At 38.6% G+C, this 24,309-nt stretch overlaps 1 protein-coding gene across 2 annotated transcripts in view; it reads left to right on the forward strand.

Moving 5' to 3' along the window:
• ctdspla (CTD (carboxy-terminal domain, RNA polymerase II, polypeptide A) small phosphatase-like a) overlaps window positions 1-24,309 on the forward strand; it is a 39,449-nt gene that overhangs the window by 12,503 nt on the left and 2,637 nt on the right. Inside the window, exons 2-5 of one of the 2 annotated variants that reach the window (XM_083530198.1) lie at window positions 11,952-12,109; window positions 13,108-13,140; window positions 18,912-19,013; window positions 22,953-23,009. In XM_083530198.1, the coding sequence (XP_083386324.1) occupies window positions 11,952-12,109; window positions 13,108-13,140; window positions 18,912-19,013; window positions 22,953-23,009 (350 nt within the window). The remainder of the gene's footprint in view (window positions 1-11,951; window positions 12,110-13,107; window positions 13,141-18,911; window positions 19,014-22,952; window positions 23,010-24,309) is intronic. The other variant, XM_083530199.1, reaches the window with a different exon arrangement.

The following is a 24,309-nucleotide window of genomic DNA, read 5'->3' on the forward strand; positions in this document are numbered from 1 at the left end:
AAGGTTTGAAGTCAGAGCTCAATTGCAGGAGTATCTGAAGAAGGTGAATCTTCCACTCCAACCCATTTAAACCATATTTTCATGGTGCTGGCTTTGTGCACAGTGGCATTGTGATGCTGAAACAGGTTTGGGTCTCCTAGTGTAAAATATAATGCTACCACATGCAAAGACATCCTACACCACAATCTATACAAATGTGTTCCTCCAGTGTTGCGGTTACAGTTTGGGGAAGAACCACAAATGGCTGGAAAGGCCATATGTCCCAATACCTTTTTCCATATAGTTTATTTAGTGTGTATTATGGTTCAGAGACAGTGGCATTGAGTAAAAGACAGGAGGTGGAGCTGGAGGAAGCAGAGCTAAAGATGTTGAGGTTTCATTGGGAGTGACGGCGATGGACAGGATTAGAAACGAGTTTATTAGAGGGACGGCGCATGTAGGATATTTTGGAGACAAGGTGAGGGAGGTGAGATTGAGATGGTTTGGACATGTGTAGATGAGGGACATGGGGTATATCGGTAGGTGAATGATGAGGATGGAGCTACAAGGAAGGAGGAAAAGAGGAAGACCAAGGAGAGGTTTATGGATGTGGTGAGGGAAGACATGCAGGTAGTTGGTTTGAAAGAGGCAGATGTAGAGGACAGAGGGTTATGGAGACGGATGATCCGCTGTGGCGACCCCTAATGGAAGCAGCCTAAAGAGGAAGAAGAAAAAGAAGAAGTGTGTATTATGCAGTTTGGGACTTAGATTGATTTCTATTGCAAGTGGATTTTAATAAATTTTTTTACATCCTATCTTTTAGGGATTAAGGTCAATGAAAAATATCTGTGTGGAGCATTGATCTGTTGATCCCACAAGAGCTGCACTTTTGGAGATGCTCTGACCCAGTCGTTTAGACGTCACAATTTATCTCTCGTCAAACTCACTCAAATCCTTACACTTGCCCATTTTTCCTGCTTCTAGCACGTCAACATTGAAGTCAAAATGTTCACTTTCTTCCTTCCTTTTGGATTGATTCTGCTCATTCCAACCTTTCAGAGTTATTACATTTAAATATGAGTACATTTTAAATCCATTTGTTATGTTTAACCAGTAGAGGAATGGGCCAGGATACACACTTTATTTTAAGACGTTCAGTTCAGCAGTCTAAAGTTCTTATAGCATTGAAAATCTTTTTGTGAATTCCAGTGAAATTCAACTCCCAGCAACCATCGTGGCCTCCTAATTAGGCTGCTGTGAATGCCAACTTCCAGAACACACACATGCACACACACACACACACACACACACACACACACACACACACACACACACACACACACACACACACACACTTTAAAAGAGACATTCATTCAAGCTCAGTGCAAAGTATTGCTCATTGTCACTTGCTCCCTTGACAATTTGCCAATTCAAGTTTTGCCCCTGTAAGTGTGTGTTTGTGTGTTTGTGTGAGTGTGTGTGTGTGTGTGTGTGTGTGTGTGTGTGTGTGTGTGTGTGTGTGTGTTTTCTGTGAGTTTGTTTTCACATTATATAGTTGCTGGGATCTGGATTTTTTCAAATGACTAAGATGTAACAAATATGTTTACTGTTTTATTAGCTTTTTTTTGTTCGATTAGATCAACTAACCATTTATCTACTGGTCTTTTTATTATGGATGTCATATTAATGCTGATCTTTTAAAAGTCCTTTTAAAATTGTTCCAAGACAAATGTTGTTAATTGTTAGGTTGGTAGATGGGAATCTAGAGTTTCACTCGTGCTGTAAAATGTTCTGTCAGGTTCTTACATGTTACTCTTGCTGTTTTTGATTCTGACATGGCGTTTGAGCATTTCCTCAAATTCACTCTGAACTTTTTTTTCAGTTTTTTTAAAAAGGGATTTATAAATATATCAATTAAATGCTTTGGAAAAAAAACCTATAAGTTTCAGATTAAAAGGAGTTTGTTTGCAAACAGAAAACTGATTTTTAAGAAAAAATCGAATTGAACTCCAAATAGCGCTCGTATCAGTCCAAAACAAATGGAATGAAAATGATAATCAATCAGCAGAACTGCACCTTGAGTTATTCAGAGAATTGGACTTTACTGTTATAAATGAAATTGTTGGCGGTGTGGGAGGGTTTTCATTTCGTACTTCAGCACAACATCATTCGTGCTTGTTGAAATGTGTTTGTTCGAGATTTTAATTAACAAATTTTTGCCTCTGGAGGTCATTCCTGGATTCCACATATGCTCCTATAAAAGAGAAAACCAGAGCATAAGTAATTGTGGGTGACATTTATTTGCTGGATTTTCTGCTGGTCCCTTTCTATTATCTGTTCATTTTCTCTCTCTCTCTCTCTCTCTCTCTCTCTCTCTCTCTCTCTCTCTCTCTCTCTCTCCCTCTCTCTCTCTCTGCCTCTGCAAATCTCTTTCCTCTCTAAACCTCAAGGGCCATAGGTTGCTGCTGTGTTACGTAACATGCCTCGCTACTCGGCTCTCTCACGTCGTGGTTGGCCCAGCTCTCTGCACTTAATCCTGCCATGCCCGTCTTTCATCCTGCCACTCTGGAGCTGTGGCTCTGTGACCTCGGGGTGAAAAGATATCCATTCACTAGCAAAGGATGAAAGCATAGATACAGACAGGCTCCAGCTATCCACTAAATTCACAGTGTGTTTATGGTCTCGCTCAGCGCTCGGCTGCACGAAGCGAGATGAAACAACACTGAGATTGTTTCTCGCATTGTGCTCCTCATACAAACTGCTTAGCACCTGAGACCCTCAATCTACTGCTTTATAAAGAAAGCACCTCTATAAAGCTGTAAAAACGTGTCGATTAAAAGTCTTATTTTGCCTTAATAGATGCATAAAATAATAAGATATTTTGGCATTTGAAAAATGAAATAAAGCTAAATAAATAAACAAATAAATAATAATAATAATAATAATAATAATAATAATAATAATAAAAAAAAAAAACTATTTGTTTATAATTAAGTCAATACTTGTTTGATTTATTCAGGAATATAATACAGCAATTATATTAATAAAACATTTATTTAGTCTTTTTTTTAATATAAATATATTTAAAAAAAATAGTAAAACATTATTTCAATGATATTTATAAGTACCTAATATACTGGCAGCCCAGCGTATTGCGTCTTTTCACCTTTTCTTTCTTTTTAACGCCGTATTAAAGTGAGGGTTTGCGCAAAGAGGCGAAGCTGGAATGCTGAATTATAGGTTTGCGTCTCGCCTCGTCTCCCCTCAGAAGTAACTGTGAGCGTGTGAAACGCCCCGGCTGCCTTGTTTGTGCAGCTCTGTTGAGACAAGAAAATGTCTCCGTGCTCTCGATTAAAGTCACGCTCCATGCTATTAAAACCAGAAGTGTTATCTCCAAAACAGTTCTGCTGATAAATTAGCTTCAAACAAGTGCTCACTCGATATACTGAACAACGAATATATATATATAAATAATACATGAAATGAAAGACAGCTTGTTTAACTCTGCAACGTCGTCCTTATGGTATTATTTACCGAGGGGTTAATGATTGCTTAGTGTTGGTCAGATATATGGTGGAAAATGTTCGAATGCAGTCGTTCAAAACCAATAAAATTTGTCTTAGAAGCAAGAAATACTTTCTGTTCTTTAAGGTGAACATGCATTCGTATGAATTTCAGTAAACATATCCTTTAGATCAACTTGTTAGAAAAGTGAAGAAGTTTTTTCCTAAAATTCTTGGTGTCTGTAACATGCGTATCTGATCATAAAGGATTGATTTGTGAGCGTTTACTATACAGCCTGAGCTCTGATGAAGTAGATGACCTCCTCAGCATTATGCTCTCCGGGGTGTTTACACAGGAGCAGTGCTCTTTCCATCTGAATTATTTAAACTGCAGCAGAGCTTTTGCATTTCCTCCTCACCTTTAGCCCCACCTACTATGTTTTCCTGCCTCTATTTCTGTTTCTCTCAAGCCTCCCGTTTCTCCACCTGTCTTTTTGTATCTCTGTGAACATCTACTATCTCAGAAGTTTTTGTTTCTGGTGGCTTTTTTTGGTGGGAAACTTATAATCTCTTCCTGTCAGGAATGCAGGGGACTTCCTGCGTTTCCTTTCTTTCCGGCTCCCGGAGAGGCCCTGTCCGTGCATGTGACAGCCCATCAACACATCACTTCAGTGTTTCAGTGTGAAACGTTCTCTTTTCACTAACACGACACATTTAAACGTTGTTTCCCGTCTGACTGAAACATGAAATCAGAACTCTTAGGAATAGCGAGATGTTTTTCTTGGTCACTGAAGTGTAGCTGTCGGCCAACCATAGCTTTTTAACACATTTTCAGCATGTCTTTTCGTATTTTCTCTCGCCATACTGGCCTATAGGAGTTCTGCTTCCCCACTGTGGGCTGATTTGATGGAAATAAATTGCCCAGCTTGCTTCACTTCGTAGTCTCATTTACAGCATTCAAATATACCATAACGTATAAAATATCGACAAGCTGGTTTTAAAGAAGCAGCCTCGAATAAGTTTCACACAAGATGGTGCTTGATGTGTACATATGTTCTGTGTTTGTGCAAGAAGAAAGAAATCCTCAAACCATGACGGACCTGTACTTATGAACCAATAAAAAAAAATCCTTCATCCTCGAAAAACTGTACATTGCATGTAAAGTACTGTGCAATATAGTGTGTTTTTTTGTGGTGTACAACAGTCATTGGACATCCATTTGTTATTATCTACGCATGGTAGCTGAGAGTGTCCATGTGGCTTATATGCTTAAAAAGGAAATACCTCTCTACACCAAAAGGGGGCAGTAATCTTTATTTGCTCAAAACAATTCTTGCAATGTAAACAAACATCATAGTTTTAATGCTATAATTTATACAGCGGTTATACAGTGCATTTAAAAAGTATTCAGACCTCCTTCACTTTTTTTCAACTTTGTTATGTTGCAGCCTGATAATACAATTGTTCAAATATTTTTTTTTTTATTAAGCTACACTCAAGTACCCCATAACGACAAGAAATGGGGTACTTGGGGTACTCGTTATGGGGTACTTGAGTGTAGCTTAATAAAAATTGTTTTATTTGAACGATTTGTGGTAAAAACAGGATACTGGCTAGTGTTAGCACACCACTGGGAACCTCTCCCTGTTTAGCCATCAATATAAAGCAAAAAAGAAAATCATCGATAAGTTATTTTTCTTACATTTCCAAGCATCTTGGAAACATCAGGATGATTTCACATCTGGAATGACCTCTTTTTTCACTTTTTAATCTTTGTCCTAGTCGCAGTCCACATCAGATCAGCAACGGATTCCTCTGTCGTCCTTTAATAAGAGTGACATTGATGTAGGATTAATGACTATGTATCTGAGTGGACAACATGGCACCATTCACTACCACTATATGTTTTTGAGATGGGGGCCACTAAATCATGCTCAGAAGAAAATGCAGGGTGGACAGTGGGTCTGCCTTCCATCTGCCACTAATTTCAGAGTGGACAGGGTTTTGAAATCAGGACAGGATGGAAAAATAATTATTTATTAGAGCGACAGTGCATGTAGGACGTTTTGTGGACAAAGTAAGAGAGGCCCAATTGAGATGGTTTGGGCATGTGCAGAGGAGAGACATGGGGTATATCGGTAGGAAAATGCTAAATATGGAGCTGCCAGGAAGGAGTAAAAGAGGAAGACCAAGGAGGAGGTTTATGGATGTGGTGAAAAAAAACATGCAGGTAGTTGGTTTGAAAGAGGCAGATGTAGAGGACAGAGGGGTATGGAGCTGAAAAGGAGAAGAAGAAGAAGACTACAGCCAGCCATTAAAGGGAAACATTTTAACTTCACTTTGGAATCGCGGTCACTTTGGCAAGTCATGATTTTACACTTGTAGGTCGGTTTCAAGGTGCAGCAACAGCGTTTTTTTGTGTATTGTAATGACTTTGTAAAAAAAGATTCTATTTTGAAAAACACTCTGGTACAGAATTATACATAAAACCTTTAGGAGATTCCCCCGCTGGAGGGATAAACTAATAAATTTGACATTTCGATTTGAGAGCACTTGAACTTAGATACTGAGGGTGTAGCACAATGACATTTCCCCACACTTATCCCCCAGTGTTTCTGGTAAAGGATTGCGCAGATGTTGGTTTGAAGCTTCAAATATCCATATCTGTATCTGAAGCCAGATAAAAAACCAAAGGTCATCACATAAAAACTTCCAGAAAGACTGGAAATAAAAACTGGTGGAAATGGCCGCACTGTCACAATGGCTTTTTGGAATTCAGGTTCTCACACTTCCTCAACCTCACCTATTTAATTTATCGTTTCTACCTGCTTTTGATATTTTTCAACAAATTGGAATGTCTAATAGTTTCTTTGGGTTTCCCAGAATATAAACAAAATAGTATCCTGATTTACATCCTCCATGACCCTGACCAGGAGTACTGAGGGCTACTAAGAGTAACTAAGGATGTTGTAAAAGCTTTGAACATTGCCATGTATTAATTTCCACCCCATGAATGTTCACGCCAATGCACCTGCGAGTTCTGACCAATTGCTCCTAATATTTATAATGGTTTAGAATGCATTATGTATTATTTATTCAGAATAAATAACAGATGATGCATTCGTATTTCCATATTTAACAAAAATTAAAGGTGCTTTCTACTTAAATGTGTACTTGAAAATTCTTATTTTGCATATCCTTCGTGATGTTAGGAAGCTGGGGTCAGAGCGCAGGGTCTGCCATAATACACCATCCCTGACGCACAGAGGGTTAAGGGCCTTGCTCAAGAGCCCCCAAAAGCGGCAGCTTAGCGATTTTTGGGATTGAACTTCAAATCAGTAACCTAAACCCCCCCCCCCCCCAAAAAAAAAAAAAACACTGATCTACAGAAGCATTTCCCTTATAAAGATCTGGCTGGCTAGTTTGCATTAATTAGCTCGGTTACTACCGAGAGAGTCTCATCATGTGCTAAATGCATGCATGCTGGTGGAATTGGATGCAATTACTGTGTAAGAAAATTTATTAACGTAATTAGCAAACAGATTAAAATCGTCAGGCAATCTCGGGCATATAGCAAACAACACAAGGGTACAAGAACGTGTAACGAGTAACAGAAACGATCTTTTTAAAAATGGCAACACATGAAACAGTGAACGAAATGTCTTGTTAATCACTAAACTAGACGAGTTACCTCGACTACAGAAACAACGGAGTATATATACACCCATGAATGAGTTACACGTGAACATGAAGCAGCGATGAGACAGGGGTGGAGACATGTTAGAAAGGGAAACAAACGGATACACAAGAGACACGAGACCAAAACAAACACATTGGTGCATAAACATGGAAGCGAATGCTCGTGCTAAAGTATGAGCGGGACGCGCTTCGCTCTGCCATGAACAGAACGAGGGGACTATCGAACGAAGAGGTAAAAAAAACCTGTCCATTTTGGTTAATCCTTCTAGTCTTTTCATTATTATTTTTATTATTGTGATTGTTTTTATTATCAGATTTCTGCAAATGTATACCATATGCAGTTCTTCTGCACGTCTTGCACATGATTGTGAAGTAATACTTTGTGCTTAAATTGGATTAAGCCTCGTGTTAGATTTAAGTAGCTACCAGACAACATACGTTATGTACATAAATGTGTGTTTCGGATGATAAACAGCTCCATGTTGACAGTGTTGCTGTTTCTGCGGGTTTAACTTGTTTGTTCAGTGGCTTTAGAGGAAAACGCTGCAGTTAAACATTCAGCAACGAGGCATAATCTTCTGGATGAGACAGGGAGCGGAGAATTGCATTGCCATGCAGCCCGACTCCAGACACATTCCTGTGGGCAACCAGAGAATATGTTTTTTAGGCGCATGTGTATGTATGTGTGTGTGTGTGTGTGTGTGTGTGTGTGTGTGTGTGTGTGTGTGTGTGTGTGTGTGTGTGTGTGTGTGTGTGTGTCTGCCAGTCTCCAACCCTCTGCAGTGTTGTTTGTGACAGGGAGAAAGCACAGTTTGTATGCTGTGGTTAGGAGGCAGGATTCAGGCGAGGCATTTCCACACTGGCTGCTCTGCTCCCCGCCTTCCCCTCCTCACGCCCTCCCACTTCCATATGCTTACTTCATATCAAATATCAGCGTTAAAGCTGGAGAAACAGTGTACACATTTCTTCATTTTGCCAGACACAGACTGGGGCGTAGAATGCAGTTTTGGACCTTGGGCAACATCTGAATTGTAAAAAAAAAACCCAGAGTGCCAAAGAATAATTGTCTAAATATGGTCCAAAAACCTGGAACTAATAATTTTTTCATTTCTAAAGCAGCTTTATATGTTGTATAGTCAAATTCCACAAATATCACAGTGCTGTGCTGTTTTTTGAGCTTTAAAAAAACAACAACCTTAAAACAAGGATTTCTAAATTATGTTCTCAATGTTCTCACACGTCCCAGGGTCCTAGGTTTAAACCTTAGCTGGTCACGGTTTTGTGTGTGTTTCCTCTGGGTTCCTTCCACCTCAGAAAATCATGGCCAAAGGTGAATTTTGAGCTCTTGGTGTGTATAAATGTATACTGCAAACCACCGCATGTAGTAAAGCAACTAACCAATAAGCAGGACGAGGCTTTCGATGAAGCAGTAGTAGTGGAAATTCACTCACAAACACAGCGTATGGGTTCTTGCACAAAAGTCATCTTTTTGCATCAAAACACTTTTTCTGGTTGAAGTATACCACCAGGTTCAGGTCTGAGACCTTACTCATTTTTGTAAGCCCAGCAGTATTCCAAACAGCTTGGCAATTTTCTCCCAACAAATGTTTTACATCCCCTGGGAAGCTGTACCTCAGCTTTCAAAAAGCATCTTGTGTTGAGAAGGTCAGTTGTCTTGAGTTTATTATTCTTCAGTGTTCTGTAAAAAATGTTTGTGTCGAGGATCCGCTTACATAAATGTATTATTACGTACAGTACTGTGGAAATACGTAAATAATGCATGTTACTGAGACCCTTAAATATTTATCATTATTAATAAATTTATTAATAATAATAATCACAATAACAAAAATAATACTAATTGTTATTGTTATTTGTATTGTTATTTTAATTTAATTCTGTCTCCGAAGAAAGTAAATCGTTCCAAATATCATAAAATATATATATTTTTATTTATTTAAAAAAATCCTTTTTTTTTATATATATATATATATAGAGAAAAATGTAATAAACAAGATGTAAAAAACCTCCACAATGGCTCATAACAATGCTTCTGATCAATGATGTCCTTCATTCGGTATCTAATACAAAAACGAGGTAAAGACCACGTACATTTGCCGTCACCTCGTAAATGTGGAAAACGTGAACAGTGTACAGTGAACGCTGCAGGTAATGAGTTGATTACTCATTGACTCAAGAGACTGTTATCGACTGGCTATCGAGCGTTCGGTCATCAGCGCAATCTGTAACACGATCTGCATGAGGTGAACTCAACCCTCTATGTGTAGCTGTGATGTGGTGAAAGCCTGCTGTTGTGTTCGTCTGAGGAATATGGAACGTGTGTCATCTGTGAACCAAGCCGTATTGGTATGGCATGTATACGCCAGGAGGCAACGGGACTTAAGTTATTACAAAAACAAAAGATTTTAATAGTTTTTGTGACTTTTTTCTGATTGTATTTATATTTTGTTGGATCTGGAAGCCAGTATTAAAAGCATGTAATGCGAATGTGCACAAACGTGGATCTGTTAATGTTTTTCACGGTGTCACGTTGAAAATATCAGCGCTGTCCAATATTTATTGCAGATGTGATTTTAATGCGATTTTTTCCGCCTGTCTGTATGCTCTAATGCCTGTCTGTTGATCTTCAGTTAAAATCTGTCTGTCTTGCACTGGTTCTTTATTATTAGACTGGATGTCTACTTGCTGGTATGTCTGCCTGCCTGATGGTCTGTCCATTCATTGTTTTTTTCTGTCTGTCTTTGATGGCTGATAATTCAACATTAAACGTGATACAAAGTGAAATTAGTTTGTATGCCAGTTTCTGTTTGACTGTCAGTTTATCAGGAAGATATTTATCCGTCTGTTTATCCGTCTTGGTCGGACTGTTTTCCTGTTTATCCATTTACTGAACCTGTACCTGTCTGCTGGTCTTATTGTCAAACTGTCTATCTGTCTGTACAATTCAGCAGAAACAGACAGCTTTTAACATTTAAAAAAAATCTTGATGCAGATTTATTGTTAAAAGAAGGAATAGATGAAAATTAGTTATTTTCTATACAGTGTCCCACTTTTCCCAATAGAAAATTAGTACATAATACATTGTGGCCCCGAAGAGCCCCTGTTTTACACGCTTCACTGTAAGATGTGGCAGAGCAATTAGAAATGCGCTCATTTCAGTCTGGAGATCACTTCATAATATTTTCCCTATAATTGATAATAGGGTTATTAATGCTGTCAGATGGAAGGATTTTTTTTTGCCGAACGGGAGGTGACTCATACTGAGCTGGGAAATGTGGATTAGGGGCTGTTGACATCAGCCTGCTCCGAGTTTTATAACAGCTCAATGATCCAATTTAGACTTCAGGTCATTTTTGACCTGCAACATGTTTTACATTTGAAGCACAAACCTGTCAGCTGAATAAGAACATGAATTTATTCGAATTCTAATGATATACAGTGTTAAATGAAATGAATATAAAACAATTGATCGTTTCTTTCTTTCATTACTTTTATTCTCAAGTGTAAATACATAAATGTACATTTTTCCAGTATTTTTTTCTTTTTCTTTTTTTTTTTTGTTGTAAGAACTAAAACTTCAGCAACATCTCAAAACTACAAATTTCAAAACTCCAAAAACTTAAAAAAATAAAAATAAATTTAAACTTTGACAAACAAAACAATTAAAGGAAGAAAAAAATAAAAATTTAAACTCTCAAAAATTCCAGTTTGCCAAAAATGGGGCCCCAGTAGTGTTTAAACATAATTATTTTATAAAATTCTCTTGGCGAAATGTCTAAGCATTGGGTAGAATAAATAAAATTTTAATATGCTACTAAAAATTATTATTATTATTATTATTATTATTTTTTTTACACTTAATCACATCTATATTTATGCTATAAATTTTTTTTTTGGAAAGCAAATCTGCTGAATTTTAGTCAATACTTGGGCAAAAAAATCCATTATGATGTACAGTACAGCAAAGAAATAAAAGTTATGTATCTACAAATCTGTCTAAAATTCACATACTATGTAAATACGGTGAATACAAATGCATCATGTTCATCAAAAGCGTGACAAATCTACTTTTTTATTCCATTACAGGGAAAAAAAAAGACATACTTATACTGTATGTTCGAAATTTTTGTGCTGTGTATCAACTGTATCTGCACAGTGTCCATTTTAGAGGAGGGTTTGGAGAGTAGACTTTTTCTTTTTCTTTTTTTTACTTCTCCGCGAGTTGCGTAACTTCTTTTTCTCCGAAATCCATTACTGTTGACTAATGACATGCACGTATGAGCCACAGCTCAGGCAGAACTGCATACGAGCGAACGGGGCAAAGGTAACATGGAAACCATGGTAACGTGTTCTGTATACATTAATACAGGAGGTCCTGAATGGCCTCTGACTAACAGACAACTTTTCCATTTTTTTTTCCCTCTTTCTCTCTCTCTCTCTCTCTCTCTCTCTCTCTCTCTCTCTCTCTCTCTCTCTCTCTCTCTCTCTCTCTCTCTCCCTTTCCCTCTCTCTCTCTCTCTCTCTCTCTCTCTCTCTCTCTCTCTCTCTCTCTCTCTCCCTTTCCCTCTCTCTCTCTCTCTCTCTCTCTCTCTCTCTCTCTCTCTCTCTCTCTCTCTTTCCCTCTCTCTCTTTGCTCCGACCTCTTACAGATGTGAGGCAACAGTGTTCCGAGTTACAGGGCAGGGTAGGTGAATGTGCAGATGTTGCAGTGACTGCTCTTCTTTTTTTTTTTTTTCTTCTCGGTTGCAGTTTCGCAGTCGAATAGCAGCTTAAAGAAGCACCGGAGCAGGAGCATCTTCAGCCCGTTTTTCTGCTGCTTCCGTAACTACAATGTGGACCCTCCACTTCAGAACAACAAGACGTGTTCGCTGCCTCCACCTACCGAGGAGAACGTCGGCTCTACTAAGGTGAGTGCGTGTTTGTGCTTAATGCATGCGCTGGATCTATAAAATACACACATATACAGCAGCTGAAGATTTGTTTGTCGTCTCGCCTCAATCCTCGCTTGTGTACACTCTGTACGCTCTGCCTCTCCATCTTCACCGCAAAGTGTTCCAGCTGTTTCAAACCCAGTGAACTCACCCTGATGTTTACCATCCAGCTTCAGAAATGATGGGCATGCTTCCCCACTCACACATTTTTTTAAATCCGCCCCCTCCACACACACAGACACAGACACAGACACACACACACACACACATTTTTCCACTTCTCCAGTGCACATGAAATGGCCCTTGTGTCTCCGGTGATCGATTGCTCAGTGCCCTCTTACTCTGTTTTTTCTCTTTTCCTCTGTCCCACCACATACACACACACACACACACACACACACACACACACACACACACACAAACACACACACACACACACACATATACACAACCAGAGCACACGGAGTAACCCTGTACCCAGGGTAACGCTAGCAATTCCTCCACAAACATGTTCGTAAACTGCCAAGGCAGGTACACACAACTATAAATGGGCACGAGCAGGATCACGTTACCGAGAGACGTTTACTCGCAAAAGCCTCGCGTTCGGCAGCGGAATGTCCCAGCGATTTACAAGTGCACGCGCTCTGAGCTAACCTAGCGCGTTTCAGACCACCTTCCCTTTATTAAAAAATAAATAAATAAAGGAGTGCATAAATTTGCACGTACTCGCTGAACCTTGAAACAGAGCGAATCAGTTTACACTCCAGTTACAGGGAGTCTGTTTATGGCCTGTTTGCGGTCTCCAGAAGCAGCGTAATGTTGTTTTGCTGTGTACATTCTTCAAGTGTCTATGTTGATGTTTTCTCTTTCTTTCTTTCTCTCTCTCTCTCTCTCTCTCTCTCTCTCTCTCTCTCTCTCTCTCTCTCTCTCTCTCTCTCTCTCTCTCTCTCTCTCTCTCTCTTTTTGTTTCTCAGTGTGATCAGGTCCAGGTCATCCCTATCCCCAGTGTATGTATATTTTATTCACTATGCCTGTTTGCCTGTATGTTGCCTGCATCTGTTTTTTATTATGGTCATTTTCACCAGTATACACACCAATCTCTATTCATATTTTTTCATATTAAGCCATTCTCTGGGTTTTAAATGAGTTATTACGACATGGGAGATCTGGTTTCTGGTTGACTACAGATTCACCTTTCAAGGAACCTTTCAAAAGTCACTGTTTTGCTCGTAGATTGTTTGCGGTATTTACGCAAGAAATTTGGTTGTTCGAAAAATCAAAACATTGCATAAAAGTTCACACCGACCAGGCATGACATTATAACATTATGAATGGTGAAGTAAATAACACTGATTATCTATTCATCACGGCACCTGTTAGTGGGTGGATATATTTATTAGGCATATGAGTCCTGACAGTTAGAAAATAAACAAGGATGAAACGAATGAACTTTGCAGACCTCCACTGCCACCATTTGCTTGGCTTGGCCCATTTTTTGATTACTAGGATTACTAGGAAGGGGTTCAAGCCCCAGTATCGCCAATCTTCCACTCTTGGGGCCTCTGAGCAAGGCCCCCAACCCTTACTTGTTTAGAGGCGCGGTATCATATCTGACCCCCGCTCCTAACATCGCTGGGATATGCGAAGAAAGAATTTCACTGTTCTGTAATGCACATGTGATAAAGCATATAAATAGCATAAAGCACTTTTCGTTTTCTTTCTTGTGTGAATGTGGCATCAGTGTGTCAGTCTCCTTCCTTAGCGAGGACAGTGGTCACAGATAGACGATTGCTCATCATGACCGTTTGACTTCGCACCTCATACCGATGTTAGAACTGAATTCCTCCATTCTTACTACATCATCTCTGAATTCTTCGGCTTGCCTTCAGCCTCTGGACTGTACACTGGGTGTGTCTGCAACAGAAGGTCTTCAAGGCGTGGGAATAAGAATGAAAAGAAGTTGAATAAAAATATAAAAACTTATTCATTTAAATAAAATAGTTGAATTGGAATTCTCAAAACTTTCGAACGACCTTGTACACAGAGGGCCTTTTCTTACTGTGTCTCAAAAAGTGTACAAATCTTTTTTATATTATTTTTTTATTTAACCATTAACAAGACCATGTATTTTTTCCAGAATTTTAGTTTGTATTTAATAAAAAATATTTATAAAAGGAAAGTAACGGGAAGGTGTATCTGATAAAAGAACAGGCCGATGCAATTTGGTTCAGACAAACAGCAAATCATACATTTACTTGCCTTACTAATAATATAAGAAATTCCGTATACCCAATATTCTGATTTTAAGCAGCAGTTCAGAATATTATTTTTATTTTTTATTTTTGTACTGCATTCTGTTCAATCCACGTTATTGACAGCAGTTTTCCCCTTTAGATCAACTCGCTTTGCCCCAAAGAAAAAAAACACGTACAGCTTATATACTAACAAGATAATGTTAAACAGATGTTTGTAATATTTCGTATTTAAAGGTAATCAAGCTTGACAAAATAATAGAAGAGCAATTTAATATAGAATAAGGACCACTCCTTGCTTTTTACACAAACCCAATCTGCATTCTGTAGGTAACGTTTGACATGAGAGCGACAATATAAACGTTATAACCTCTAACATCATTTTAGGCGACCAGTGTGTGTTTCCTAGTGCTGAAGTAACTGTTAAGGTCCAGCCAAGTTAAAAGGAATGCATGCACTCATGCCTGTAGAGTTTGTCAGGTCTGTAAATATTTCCAATATGATCTACTATGCAGTATGTAGAGATATTATTCGATTATACAGATCTCTCCCGAGACACGGCATATGATTTGCATGCGAGCTTTTTATTTGGGACATTGGGATGTAATGTCAGTTTCGAAATCTATTTCAACACAAAGGCAAAAAAAAAGTCTTTCGAAATTCAATCACATCACATTGTGACCAAAACAGAGAAATAGACAAAGATCACATAAATATACATATCTCGTGTGTGCACACGTTAAACACCGCGCCGTTTCATGTAGCCGCTCGGAACATTGTTTTATCACGTTATACGTTAAGACACTTGACTTGACTTGTTTTACGTGATGGTACGTTCACACATGCAGTGATTTTATCGCTGTAATTTGTCGGGTTGCAAAGGGGTAGACAATTTCCGGAAACTTTCTATAGGAACTTACCGTAAATTTTTGGGAATGAATTCAAAATTTGGGGAAATTTATATAAACTGTATAATACACGCACGTGTACAAAGGACACGCCCACATCTACTTGCCAAAGAAGACAGCTAGCTCTTGTTGAAAGCGAACATCTCTAGTTGCTTTTTTTGCTGTGACTTGTGTAAACGCATCAGTCATGACCCTTCCAAACACCTACATAGTACATAAACATGCCAAGCTACAGTACACCCTCTACCAGGTACCATGTTATTAAGGTGATTTTCTTAATCTCTTGCTGTTTATCCAAAATGTTACAGAACCCCAGTTTTGTACATAACTAGCTATTCATTAATCGTTATTTAGTGTTTGACATTGATTGAGGTGACTGGGCTTCTAACAACAACAACAAAATGGTTGAATCATTTGTCATTATTAGTATACATTTAAATTAATAGCCATTAATAACCAAGTAGTAAACAGGACACTGTGGACAAAATAGATAGAGAATCAGTAATGGTTTGACAAATGCATTTTGTGCAGACCTCAGGCTTTCGCGTGTCCTAAGCTAAAACCGGTATGCTAACTATTGCATGCGGTGGGGAAGGACCCCCCCACTGTCATCATTGCTGGCACAGACGCATCACACAGCACGCAGTTTGTCCTTCATTGCCTTTGTTCTTAGACCCAATGACGTACTTGTGTATACAAATAGAGACACACAGGTACAGCAGTATTTTATACAAGTACAAGACACATCCTTGAGGAAACAATACTGCTAGTAATAATTCATTGGAGTACAAAATACTGAAGGACAAATAAATGTCATATGTTGAGAAGAATTTTGAGGAATTGCTTGACAAAAGACACATTGCACATCTACCTAAAATGTGTGTAATTACTTACCTGTGCCGAAAATACCTTTTTTAGACCTGTGTCTAAAATACATTAGCTGAAAGTAAATCATTCATGTCAGGCTTTGCTACTAACCGTTTGGAGTTTGACTTGAAGCTGCGCCATTGGGTCTCAAAACAAAATTATTTTGATAAGTTCAGATTTAAGCATGAAATTGTTTGCAACTTGGGAAAACATTTAGATCTCATTCATGCTCCAGGTCATCCCTATCCCCAGTGTATGTATATTTTATTCACTATGCCTGTTTGCCTGTATGTTGCCTGCATCTGTTTTTTATTATGGTCATTTTCACCAGTATACACACCAATCTCTATTCATATTTATTCATATTAAGCCATTCTCTGGGTTTTAAATGAGTTATTACGACATGGGAGATCTGGTTTCTGGTTGACTACAGATTCACCTTTCAAGGAACCTTTCAAAAGTCACTGTTTTGCTCGTAGATTGTTTGCGGTATTTACGCAAGAAATTTGGTTGTTCGAAAAATCAAAACATTGCATAAAAGTTCACACCGACCAGGCATGACATTATAACATTATGAATGGTGAAGTAAATAACACTGATTATCTATTCATCACGGCACCTGTTAGTGGGTGGATATATTTATTAGGCATATGAGTCCTGACAGTTAGAAAATAAACAAGGATGAAACGAATGAACTTTGCAGACCTCCACTGCCACCATTTGCTTGGCTTGGCCCATTTTTTGATTACTAGGATTACTAGGAAGGGGTTCAAGCCCCAGTATCGCCAATCTTCCACTCTTGGGGCCCCTGAGCAAGGCCCCCAACCCTTACTTGTTTAGAGGCGCGGTATCATATCTGACCCCCGCTCCTAACATCGCTGGGATATGCGAAGAAAGAATTTCACTGTTCTGTAATGCACATGTGATAAAGCATATAAATAGCATAAAGCACTTTTCGTTTTCTTTCTTGCTTTTAGATCTCATTCATGCTCCTAAATATATGTAAATGAAAGCATATAAAGTGCACTATATGGACAGTCAGATTGATTTGTGCTTTTTGAACATCCCATTGTACATTTAGTCCTTATTTGTTGATTTATTAACCTCCACTCTTTTGGGAAAATATTCCACTAGATTTTGGAGTGTGTTCGTGAACATTCGTGCTCATTCAGTTATAAGGGTTTTAGTAAAATCAGGTACTGATGTAGGTGAGGTGTGGAGCCCTGGGTTGCAGTCAAAGTTCACATTCATCCCAAAGGTGTTCAATATGGTTGAATTCAGAGCTTTAAAACAGGCCACTCAAGTTTCTTTACTCCATTCCATGTAAAGCAGCTCTTCATGGAGCTGGCTTTGTGCACAGAGCATTGTAATGCTGGAACAGGTTTTGGTCTCCTAGTTCAAGTAAGGGAAAAGTTTAATACTACCACCTTCAAAGACATTCTTTTTCTATCTATAGATAGATAGTGTGCCTTCATTTATGTGGTAACAGAAAGAAGAAAGAATGGGGAAGAACCACAAATGGCTGAAAAAAAAGCAAGTGTCCCAATACTTTTATTTCAATAGTAACTAATATAAACCTTGTGATTAACTTCGTTATATATTTTGCATGTATTTTTATATTTTGTTTATAAGAAAAATGGCATCTAGAAATAAGAGCACCATCACAAACATATGCAAAAAATAAAATGTTTGTATATTTGACTAAATATATTGCTAAAGCATATTAAAAGTCAAAACAAAGCCATGAAGAAATAAACCTAATCATGAAGAATTGTGACAAAAGTAATGGCGCCACATAAACGGAGGACGGTGTATTGTACTGGCATAGAAGTGAGTCAAAACGTTCCACATCTGTTTTTCAGACTTCACTCGGATTCATTACAGTTCCTTTCATGCCCCCAGCTGAGTTTCATGGGTGCTGCTAAATTCAAATCAGCTGTGTGCAGAAACACACTCTGTACTTTGTTTATGCAAATATTTACACACATAACTTAGAAATGATAAATTAGGCATAAAAAGTATTTTTTAAAGTACTTTTTTTTTTTTTAAACCTTGGTATGATTTAATCCTACTTTTAAAAAACGTTTACAAAGACGCATTTGCACGGGTACAGTAATGAGAGCAGTTCGTTACTTTACACCCCTGCTATTAGCGTGAGAGAACACGTGTTCGATGTGTGTGTGTGTGTGTGTGTGTGTGTGTGTGTGTGTGTGTGGTGTGTGTGTGTTCACCCCCTCAGGTGAAGCCATCTGTGTGCTTTTCTTACCAGAGGATATCCTCACATTCGAGCTAGCTGTCACATCTCTCTTTCTTTCGCTCTCTCTTTCATTCCCATGTACACTTTTCTTTTTAATTATACATCCAGATTGTGCTTAATCACCAACACTTGGCCAAGGAGCCAAGAAGTTGAGGGAACACCATTATCATAATCTTCTTGATTAGGCTGGACCTGAAAGCCTCCAGACCGCCCTTGATTATTTTTTTTAAACACCAATCACGGACAAATCGCAGCAGGAAACAGCAGGCCAATGTCGAGCTCGGCCTGGACCTGAAATCAAAGCTATAAAGCTGTCACGGTTTGCGCAGTGGACAGCCTTCAATTTCTCACATCTCCCGCAGTAATGACACTAACCCGAATTCTTTGTTCCTTACAAATCATTGTTTTTCTCTCTGTCTTCTTCTTCTTCTTCTTCTTCTCTTTTCTCCTCACACCATCCTTTGGGTCCTGAATGTTTCGTTTGCTCTCTTCAGTCTCCTGCCAAATACCTCCTACCTGAAGTCAGCATCACAGACTACGGCAAGAACTGTGTGGTGATTGACCTTGATGAGACCCTGGTGCACAGCTCCTTTAAGGTACACCACACACCCTGGAACTCATTATGAGGTGTTTTTGTGTTCAGGTTTCACACTCAAGTCCTTTTCCCGAAACAACCAGCACTGATTTTACACACCATATATTAGGAATGAAAGAAATCAGACAGGAAGAAAGAAAGAATATGTGAAGAGTGATTTTATTAATTTTTTTGTATTGACTTATTTATTAAATACTGATGTATTTGTTCTGGATTTTGGTGAACTAGAGGATAGTCCAATCTTTAACATTGCTCAGTTGTGGGGTTAGAGAACCAACAATGAGGTATTTGTCTTGTTTCTTTTCTTTCTTTTTTTTTTTTTTTTCAAATAAAATATAGAAATAATATAATAACCTGTATAGAAGTTATCACACAAACATGGTACTAAAAGATGTATGGCATTTTGCAGATACCCTTATACAACTTACATTTGCTAAGCAGTCCACCAGTGGCAGCTTAGCAGCATTGGGATTTGAACTCACCACCTTCTGACTAGAAACCCAACATCTTAACTACTGAGCTACCACATATACACAGCTGAACCAGTCAAATGTTTTATAAACTGTATTTTAGATAGATAGCTAGCGTTAGCAGGCTAGTTTTGTATTTATCGGCTTCAGAAGTGTCTGTTTTGTAAGTTTTAAAGTCATAGCTGTCTATTTAGAATGTTGCGCTACTACTTACTACTTTTGAAAGTCAAGTCAAGTCAAGTTTATTTCTATAGCGCTTTTTACAACAGACATTGTCTCAAAGCAGCTTTACAGAATTAAGGTGAATGGTGTGTATTTATCCCTAATGAGCAGCCATGGCGACTGTGGCAGGGAAAACTCCCTTAGATGTTATGAGGAAGAAACCTTGAGAGGAACCAGACTCAAAAGGGGAACCCATCGTCATTTGGGTGACATCAAGAGTGTGATTATAGTCTTTAAACAATACAGAACACTGGAGAGTGAGAACTAACATGAGCACTGGAGTATAAGATTATGAGTAATGTTCAGTGAAACTAACCTGTTGTTCTGTATGCCATCTGTGTAATTTTTATTACCCCTACTTACCAGTTTTCCCACCATATTTGGTTCAGGACGTTCCCTTGAGCTCGTTTTAAAATGTATTTACAAAAAACGAATACAGAATGTTGTTCCGCAAGGAGCCTGAATCATCGTCATCGTTGCCGATCGCACATTGTTACAAAAACTTGCATTAAAAAATCATGTGCAGAGTTTGCACACCCTAAAAACGGTGCTTCGTACCAAAAGCATTCAATGTTCCTTCATTATAATAAACAGGGTCAACCGAACAGTTGTTTAATTATAATAACAGTGAAAATAATATAGATATTTACTTCAGACAGTAAAACAGTGATATTTTTCTTTTTCTTTTGCCCGATCAGGACCCAGGGGGAGGTAAACTCATGGACTTTGATATATCTAAATAGGAATGCAAGCGATGAGCTCATCACTGAGTTACTGTAAAGAATTGCACAATCGCTCTTAATCCGGTGAGAGCTCCGAGGCTCTGTCGCAGAAGACGGTGTGTGTTTTGCGCTCAGAGTGGGATTAAAACTGCGAGCTGAAAAAAATCCTCTACTGAGATTTACTGCCAGCATAGGGCCTAAAATGGTTCCCTATAGGAGGTGCCTGTTTACCCCACTGACCTGTTACACTGTGTTTTGCAATAACATATCACTCACACACACACACACACACACACACACACACACACACACACACACACACACACACACACAGCCATAAACATACACACATACACTCAAACACGTACACTGATGTGTACATACACACACAAACACACACACAAATGCATACATATAAATGCACATACACATATGCATAAGCATGTACACAGACACATAGATACACATGTCAAAAACACGCACAAACATATGCATGTAGACACATACACACACAAACACACATGCATATGTACATACTGTACATACGTCGTCATGCAAACACATGCACATACACAAACACACACACACGTAACTTTTAAACACGACATTTTACTTGAATTCCTATTTACACAAAAATGAAAAAATGTAAAAAAGGTTTTCCCCATCACCAGCTCTGTACCCACTCTAGCCTCAAATTTAATCTCATGGCTGACAGGAGTGGATCCAGATGTTGTCGTCTGCTATTGAAGAGCCATCCACCTCAAGTTTTAAAGTGTTGTGCATTCTGAGATGCTTTTCTGCTCAGCACGACTGAGGTTCCACAGCCTTTCAGTCAGATGCAGACCTGTCGCTCGCTGTACGATTTTCAGCAGCATTCTGTGTAGACTGTTTTTATTTAACTGGTCCAGTGAGTAGTGCAAATGTGTGTATGATCGAGACAGTTGAAAGACAGTGTGTCTGCACTTACTTGGGCAAAAAAGCAGGAAGTTGGCGATAGCGTCTCATGTTAGTGAGTTCAAACATGGACACAAATATTCACACCCATACAGACACACACTATGTAAACACACACACTCTCTTCACAGAGATACACAATTATACAAACCGCCACACAAACTTGCACAAGCAATACGTAATTGCTGTTTTTTGTTTGCTTTATAGGGATTATAGGGGAGGATGTGAGTGAAAGTAAAGATCGTTTTTCGTACAGCAGCACGTTCTTTAAAATGTCTGGCAACTCGTCTCGCTGCTTAGGAAAGAGCAGGGAGGCGCTGGCTGAAAGAGAGAGGCCCGGAGAAAGGGAAGGAGTGAGGGATGCATGCCTTTGTGTGCGCACACATGCTTACTCGCGCCCTTACACAAGCACACATACCCCCACACACACACACACACACACACACACACACACACACACACACACACACCACATGTACAAATACGCCCATTCTGCCACCCACACACATTACATGAGTGCAGAGGATCTTACCCAAGGGCGTGCCCCTGAGGTGTACCTACACAGGCATGTGAGGAAACGTTCCTACAGCTCTAAACACCACCACACACAAAAAAAACCCCCACAGTGATTATTTGTTTTTTTTCCATCGACTAAAGTATGAGATGTGTGTCAGGTTTTGCTGATTAATTGCCTGTCAAGGGCCACATATTGAATAGATTTTGGTGCCTGTTCACATGAAAGTCGAGTGGAAGCGCAACACTTTCAGAGAGAGTAATCAATGCAGAGAAGTAGAAAAGCTTGCAAGGATGCGAATTAATTAAAGTGCGCATTGTAGGGTGTTTTTTTTTTTTTTTTTATAAGTAATTTAAATGTTATTATTATAGTTATTAATGTTTGACACTGTCAATATGAAGCTGGGTATCAGCGTGAGCTTTTCAAGACTGTAATAGAGCACATACTGTACAGAAATGTTGGACGAATTGACACCCATCCAGAAATAAGGAATGTCCTGTTTTAGGTTGGAATTTCTTGGAAGGTTAAATTTCAGGAAGGCCATATAGATGCGTAGAGCTCATGCACCCTCTACTGGAGGTTTTGTCATCCCTCTTGTTGACGTATGACTGGATCGCATTGTTAAATAGTTGTGCGAGCATCACAGTGAACAATGGGTTAAACCCGCAAATTTAATCTTCGCTCTGCATCACTTTCACGAGTTTCACTGTAGTGTGAATTTTGGTGTGAAACAATGGGTCACTTAATGCTGAGTTAGCGAAGAAAATATATAAAATCTGTAGCACACAGGTAGACTTTATATATTGTTGGTTCCCTTTGTAGATTTTTCTAGAAGCTTAAATCCATTCTTGATACAATACTAATATTCAGTCTGGTGAATCAGCTAACATTCACGCATCATTTGAGTATAAGAGCTATTAACTGCGTACGATACATAAATGTTAACGTTTGGAAAAAAATATGTTAAATGAAGACTGAAATAAGATCGCCATGAAGTCCTCGTCTCTCTCTGTTCTGTCAGCCATTTTAATCCGAATCTCTGTGTTCTGCCTCCGCAGCCCATCAGCAATGCAGATTTTATCGTTCCTGTGGAAATCGATGGAACAGTCCATCAGGTAATGTGAAGTCCACAGGTCCGGCCACTGAAAATGTCAGGAACGATTCTGTGCATATTCACTGTAATGCAGTGTGGTGCCTTCACATGGTATCTGAACCTACTGCTTTGTTTTATAATAAAAACATTAGGTCTGGTGATGTTTGGTAGCACATACCACCATATGTCCCTTTTTACTATAAAATACCCAATTAAATTTTTATTTATGAGGAAAAAAATCCTTTAGATGGTCCATCTTTTACACACAGAATCGATAAGCTAATCTATCTAGCTAACTTTGCTGATGTTAGGGATGGTGTATTTTATTTAGGCTAATCTTAAAATTGCTTACATAGCTATTAGTACATAGCTGTTAAATTGAGTCTTAAGTATTAAAAATATGAGCTAGCATACTAGTGAACTAGCCGACTAGGCTAGCAAGGGGTTTCAGGGAAGATAGGGCTTAAATTAGCATATCTTGCATATTTATGCATCCTGGCATTTTTCTTCAGAATGAAAATCCTATGAAACAATTTTAATAATAATAAAATAAAAAAAACAGTGAAACAAATTTTTAAACAATTTCTTCATTAAATACCTGAAATGGATTAAATGTACAATGTTTGGGTGACTTTAACATATTTGCTAATAGATTGCTATTCTGTTTACTAGCTTTACGGGTCTTTGTTATTAAGCATATCAACGTACAGACAGTATATGGACAAAAGTATTGGGACACCTGACGTTTCCAGGCGTATGTGGTTCTTTCCCAAACTGTTGCGACAAAAAGTTGGAGGCACACAATTAAATAGGACATCCTTGGATGGTTCCTTCAATTAAACTATGAGCACAAATCTCTACACCACCACTCTAAAATCAAGTGGAACATGTTCCCAGAAGAGTAAATCTTATCATTACAGCACATTGGGGCTAAATGTGGAAAACGTGTTCAGAAAACATGTACCAATCTTAAAGTCAGGTGTCCACAAACTTTATATATATATATATATATATATATATATATATATATATATATATATATATATATATATATATATATATATATATATATATATGGTATGAAGGCAGTAGCATGTAGGAGGGAAATGAGGAGGAGGCATTCTAAAGAGGCATCAGCTTCAGACAGTTTGCTTTAGACCAGTCTGGCTTGAAAATGAGAGTTTGAATGCAAGCTGGTGAATAAGAAGAGAAGTACAGTGCACCAGAACTCTCCTGCACCATGTCTCGTCAATGTCGTGTCGAAGGCTGTTACCTGGTTCAAGTAATCCAGGATAGGCTCTGTGTATTGTGGTCAGCCTGTT

The sequence above is a fragment of the Silurus aristotelis genome, assembly GCF_946808225.1.
Source record: "Silurus aristotelis genome assembly, chromosome: 25".
Lineage (NCBI taxonomy): Eukaryota > Metazoa > Chordata > Actinopteri > Siluriformes > Siluridae > Silurus > Silurus aristotelis.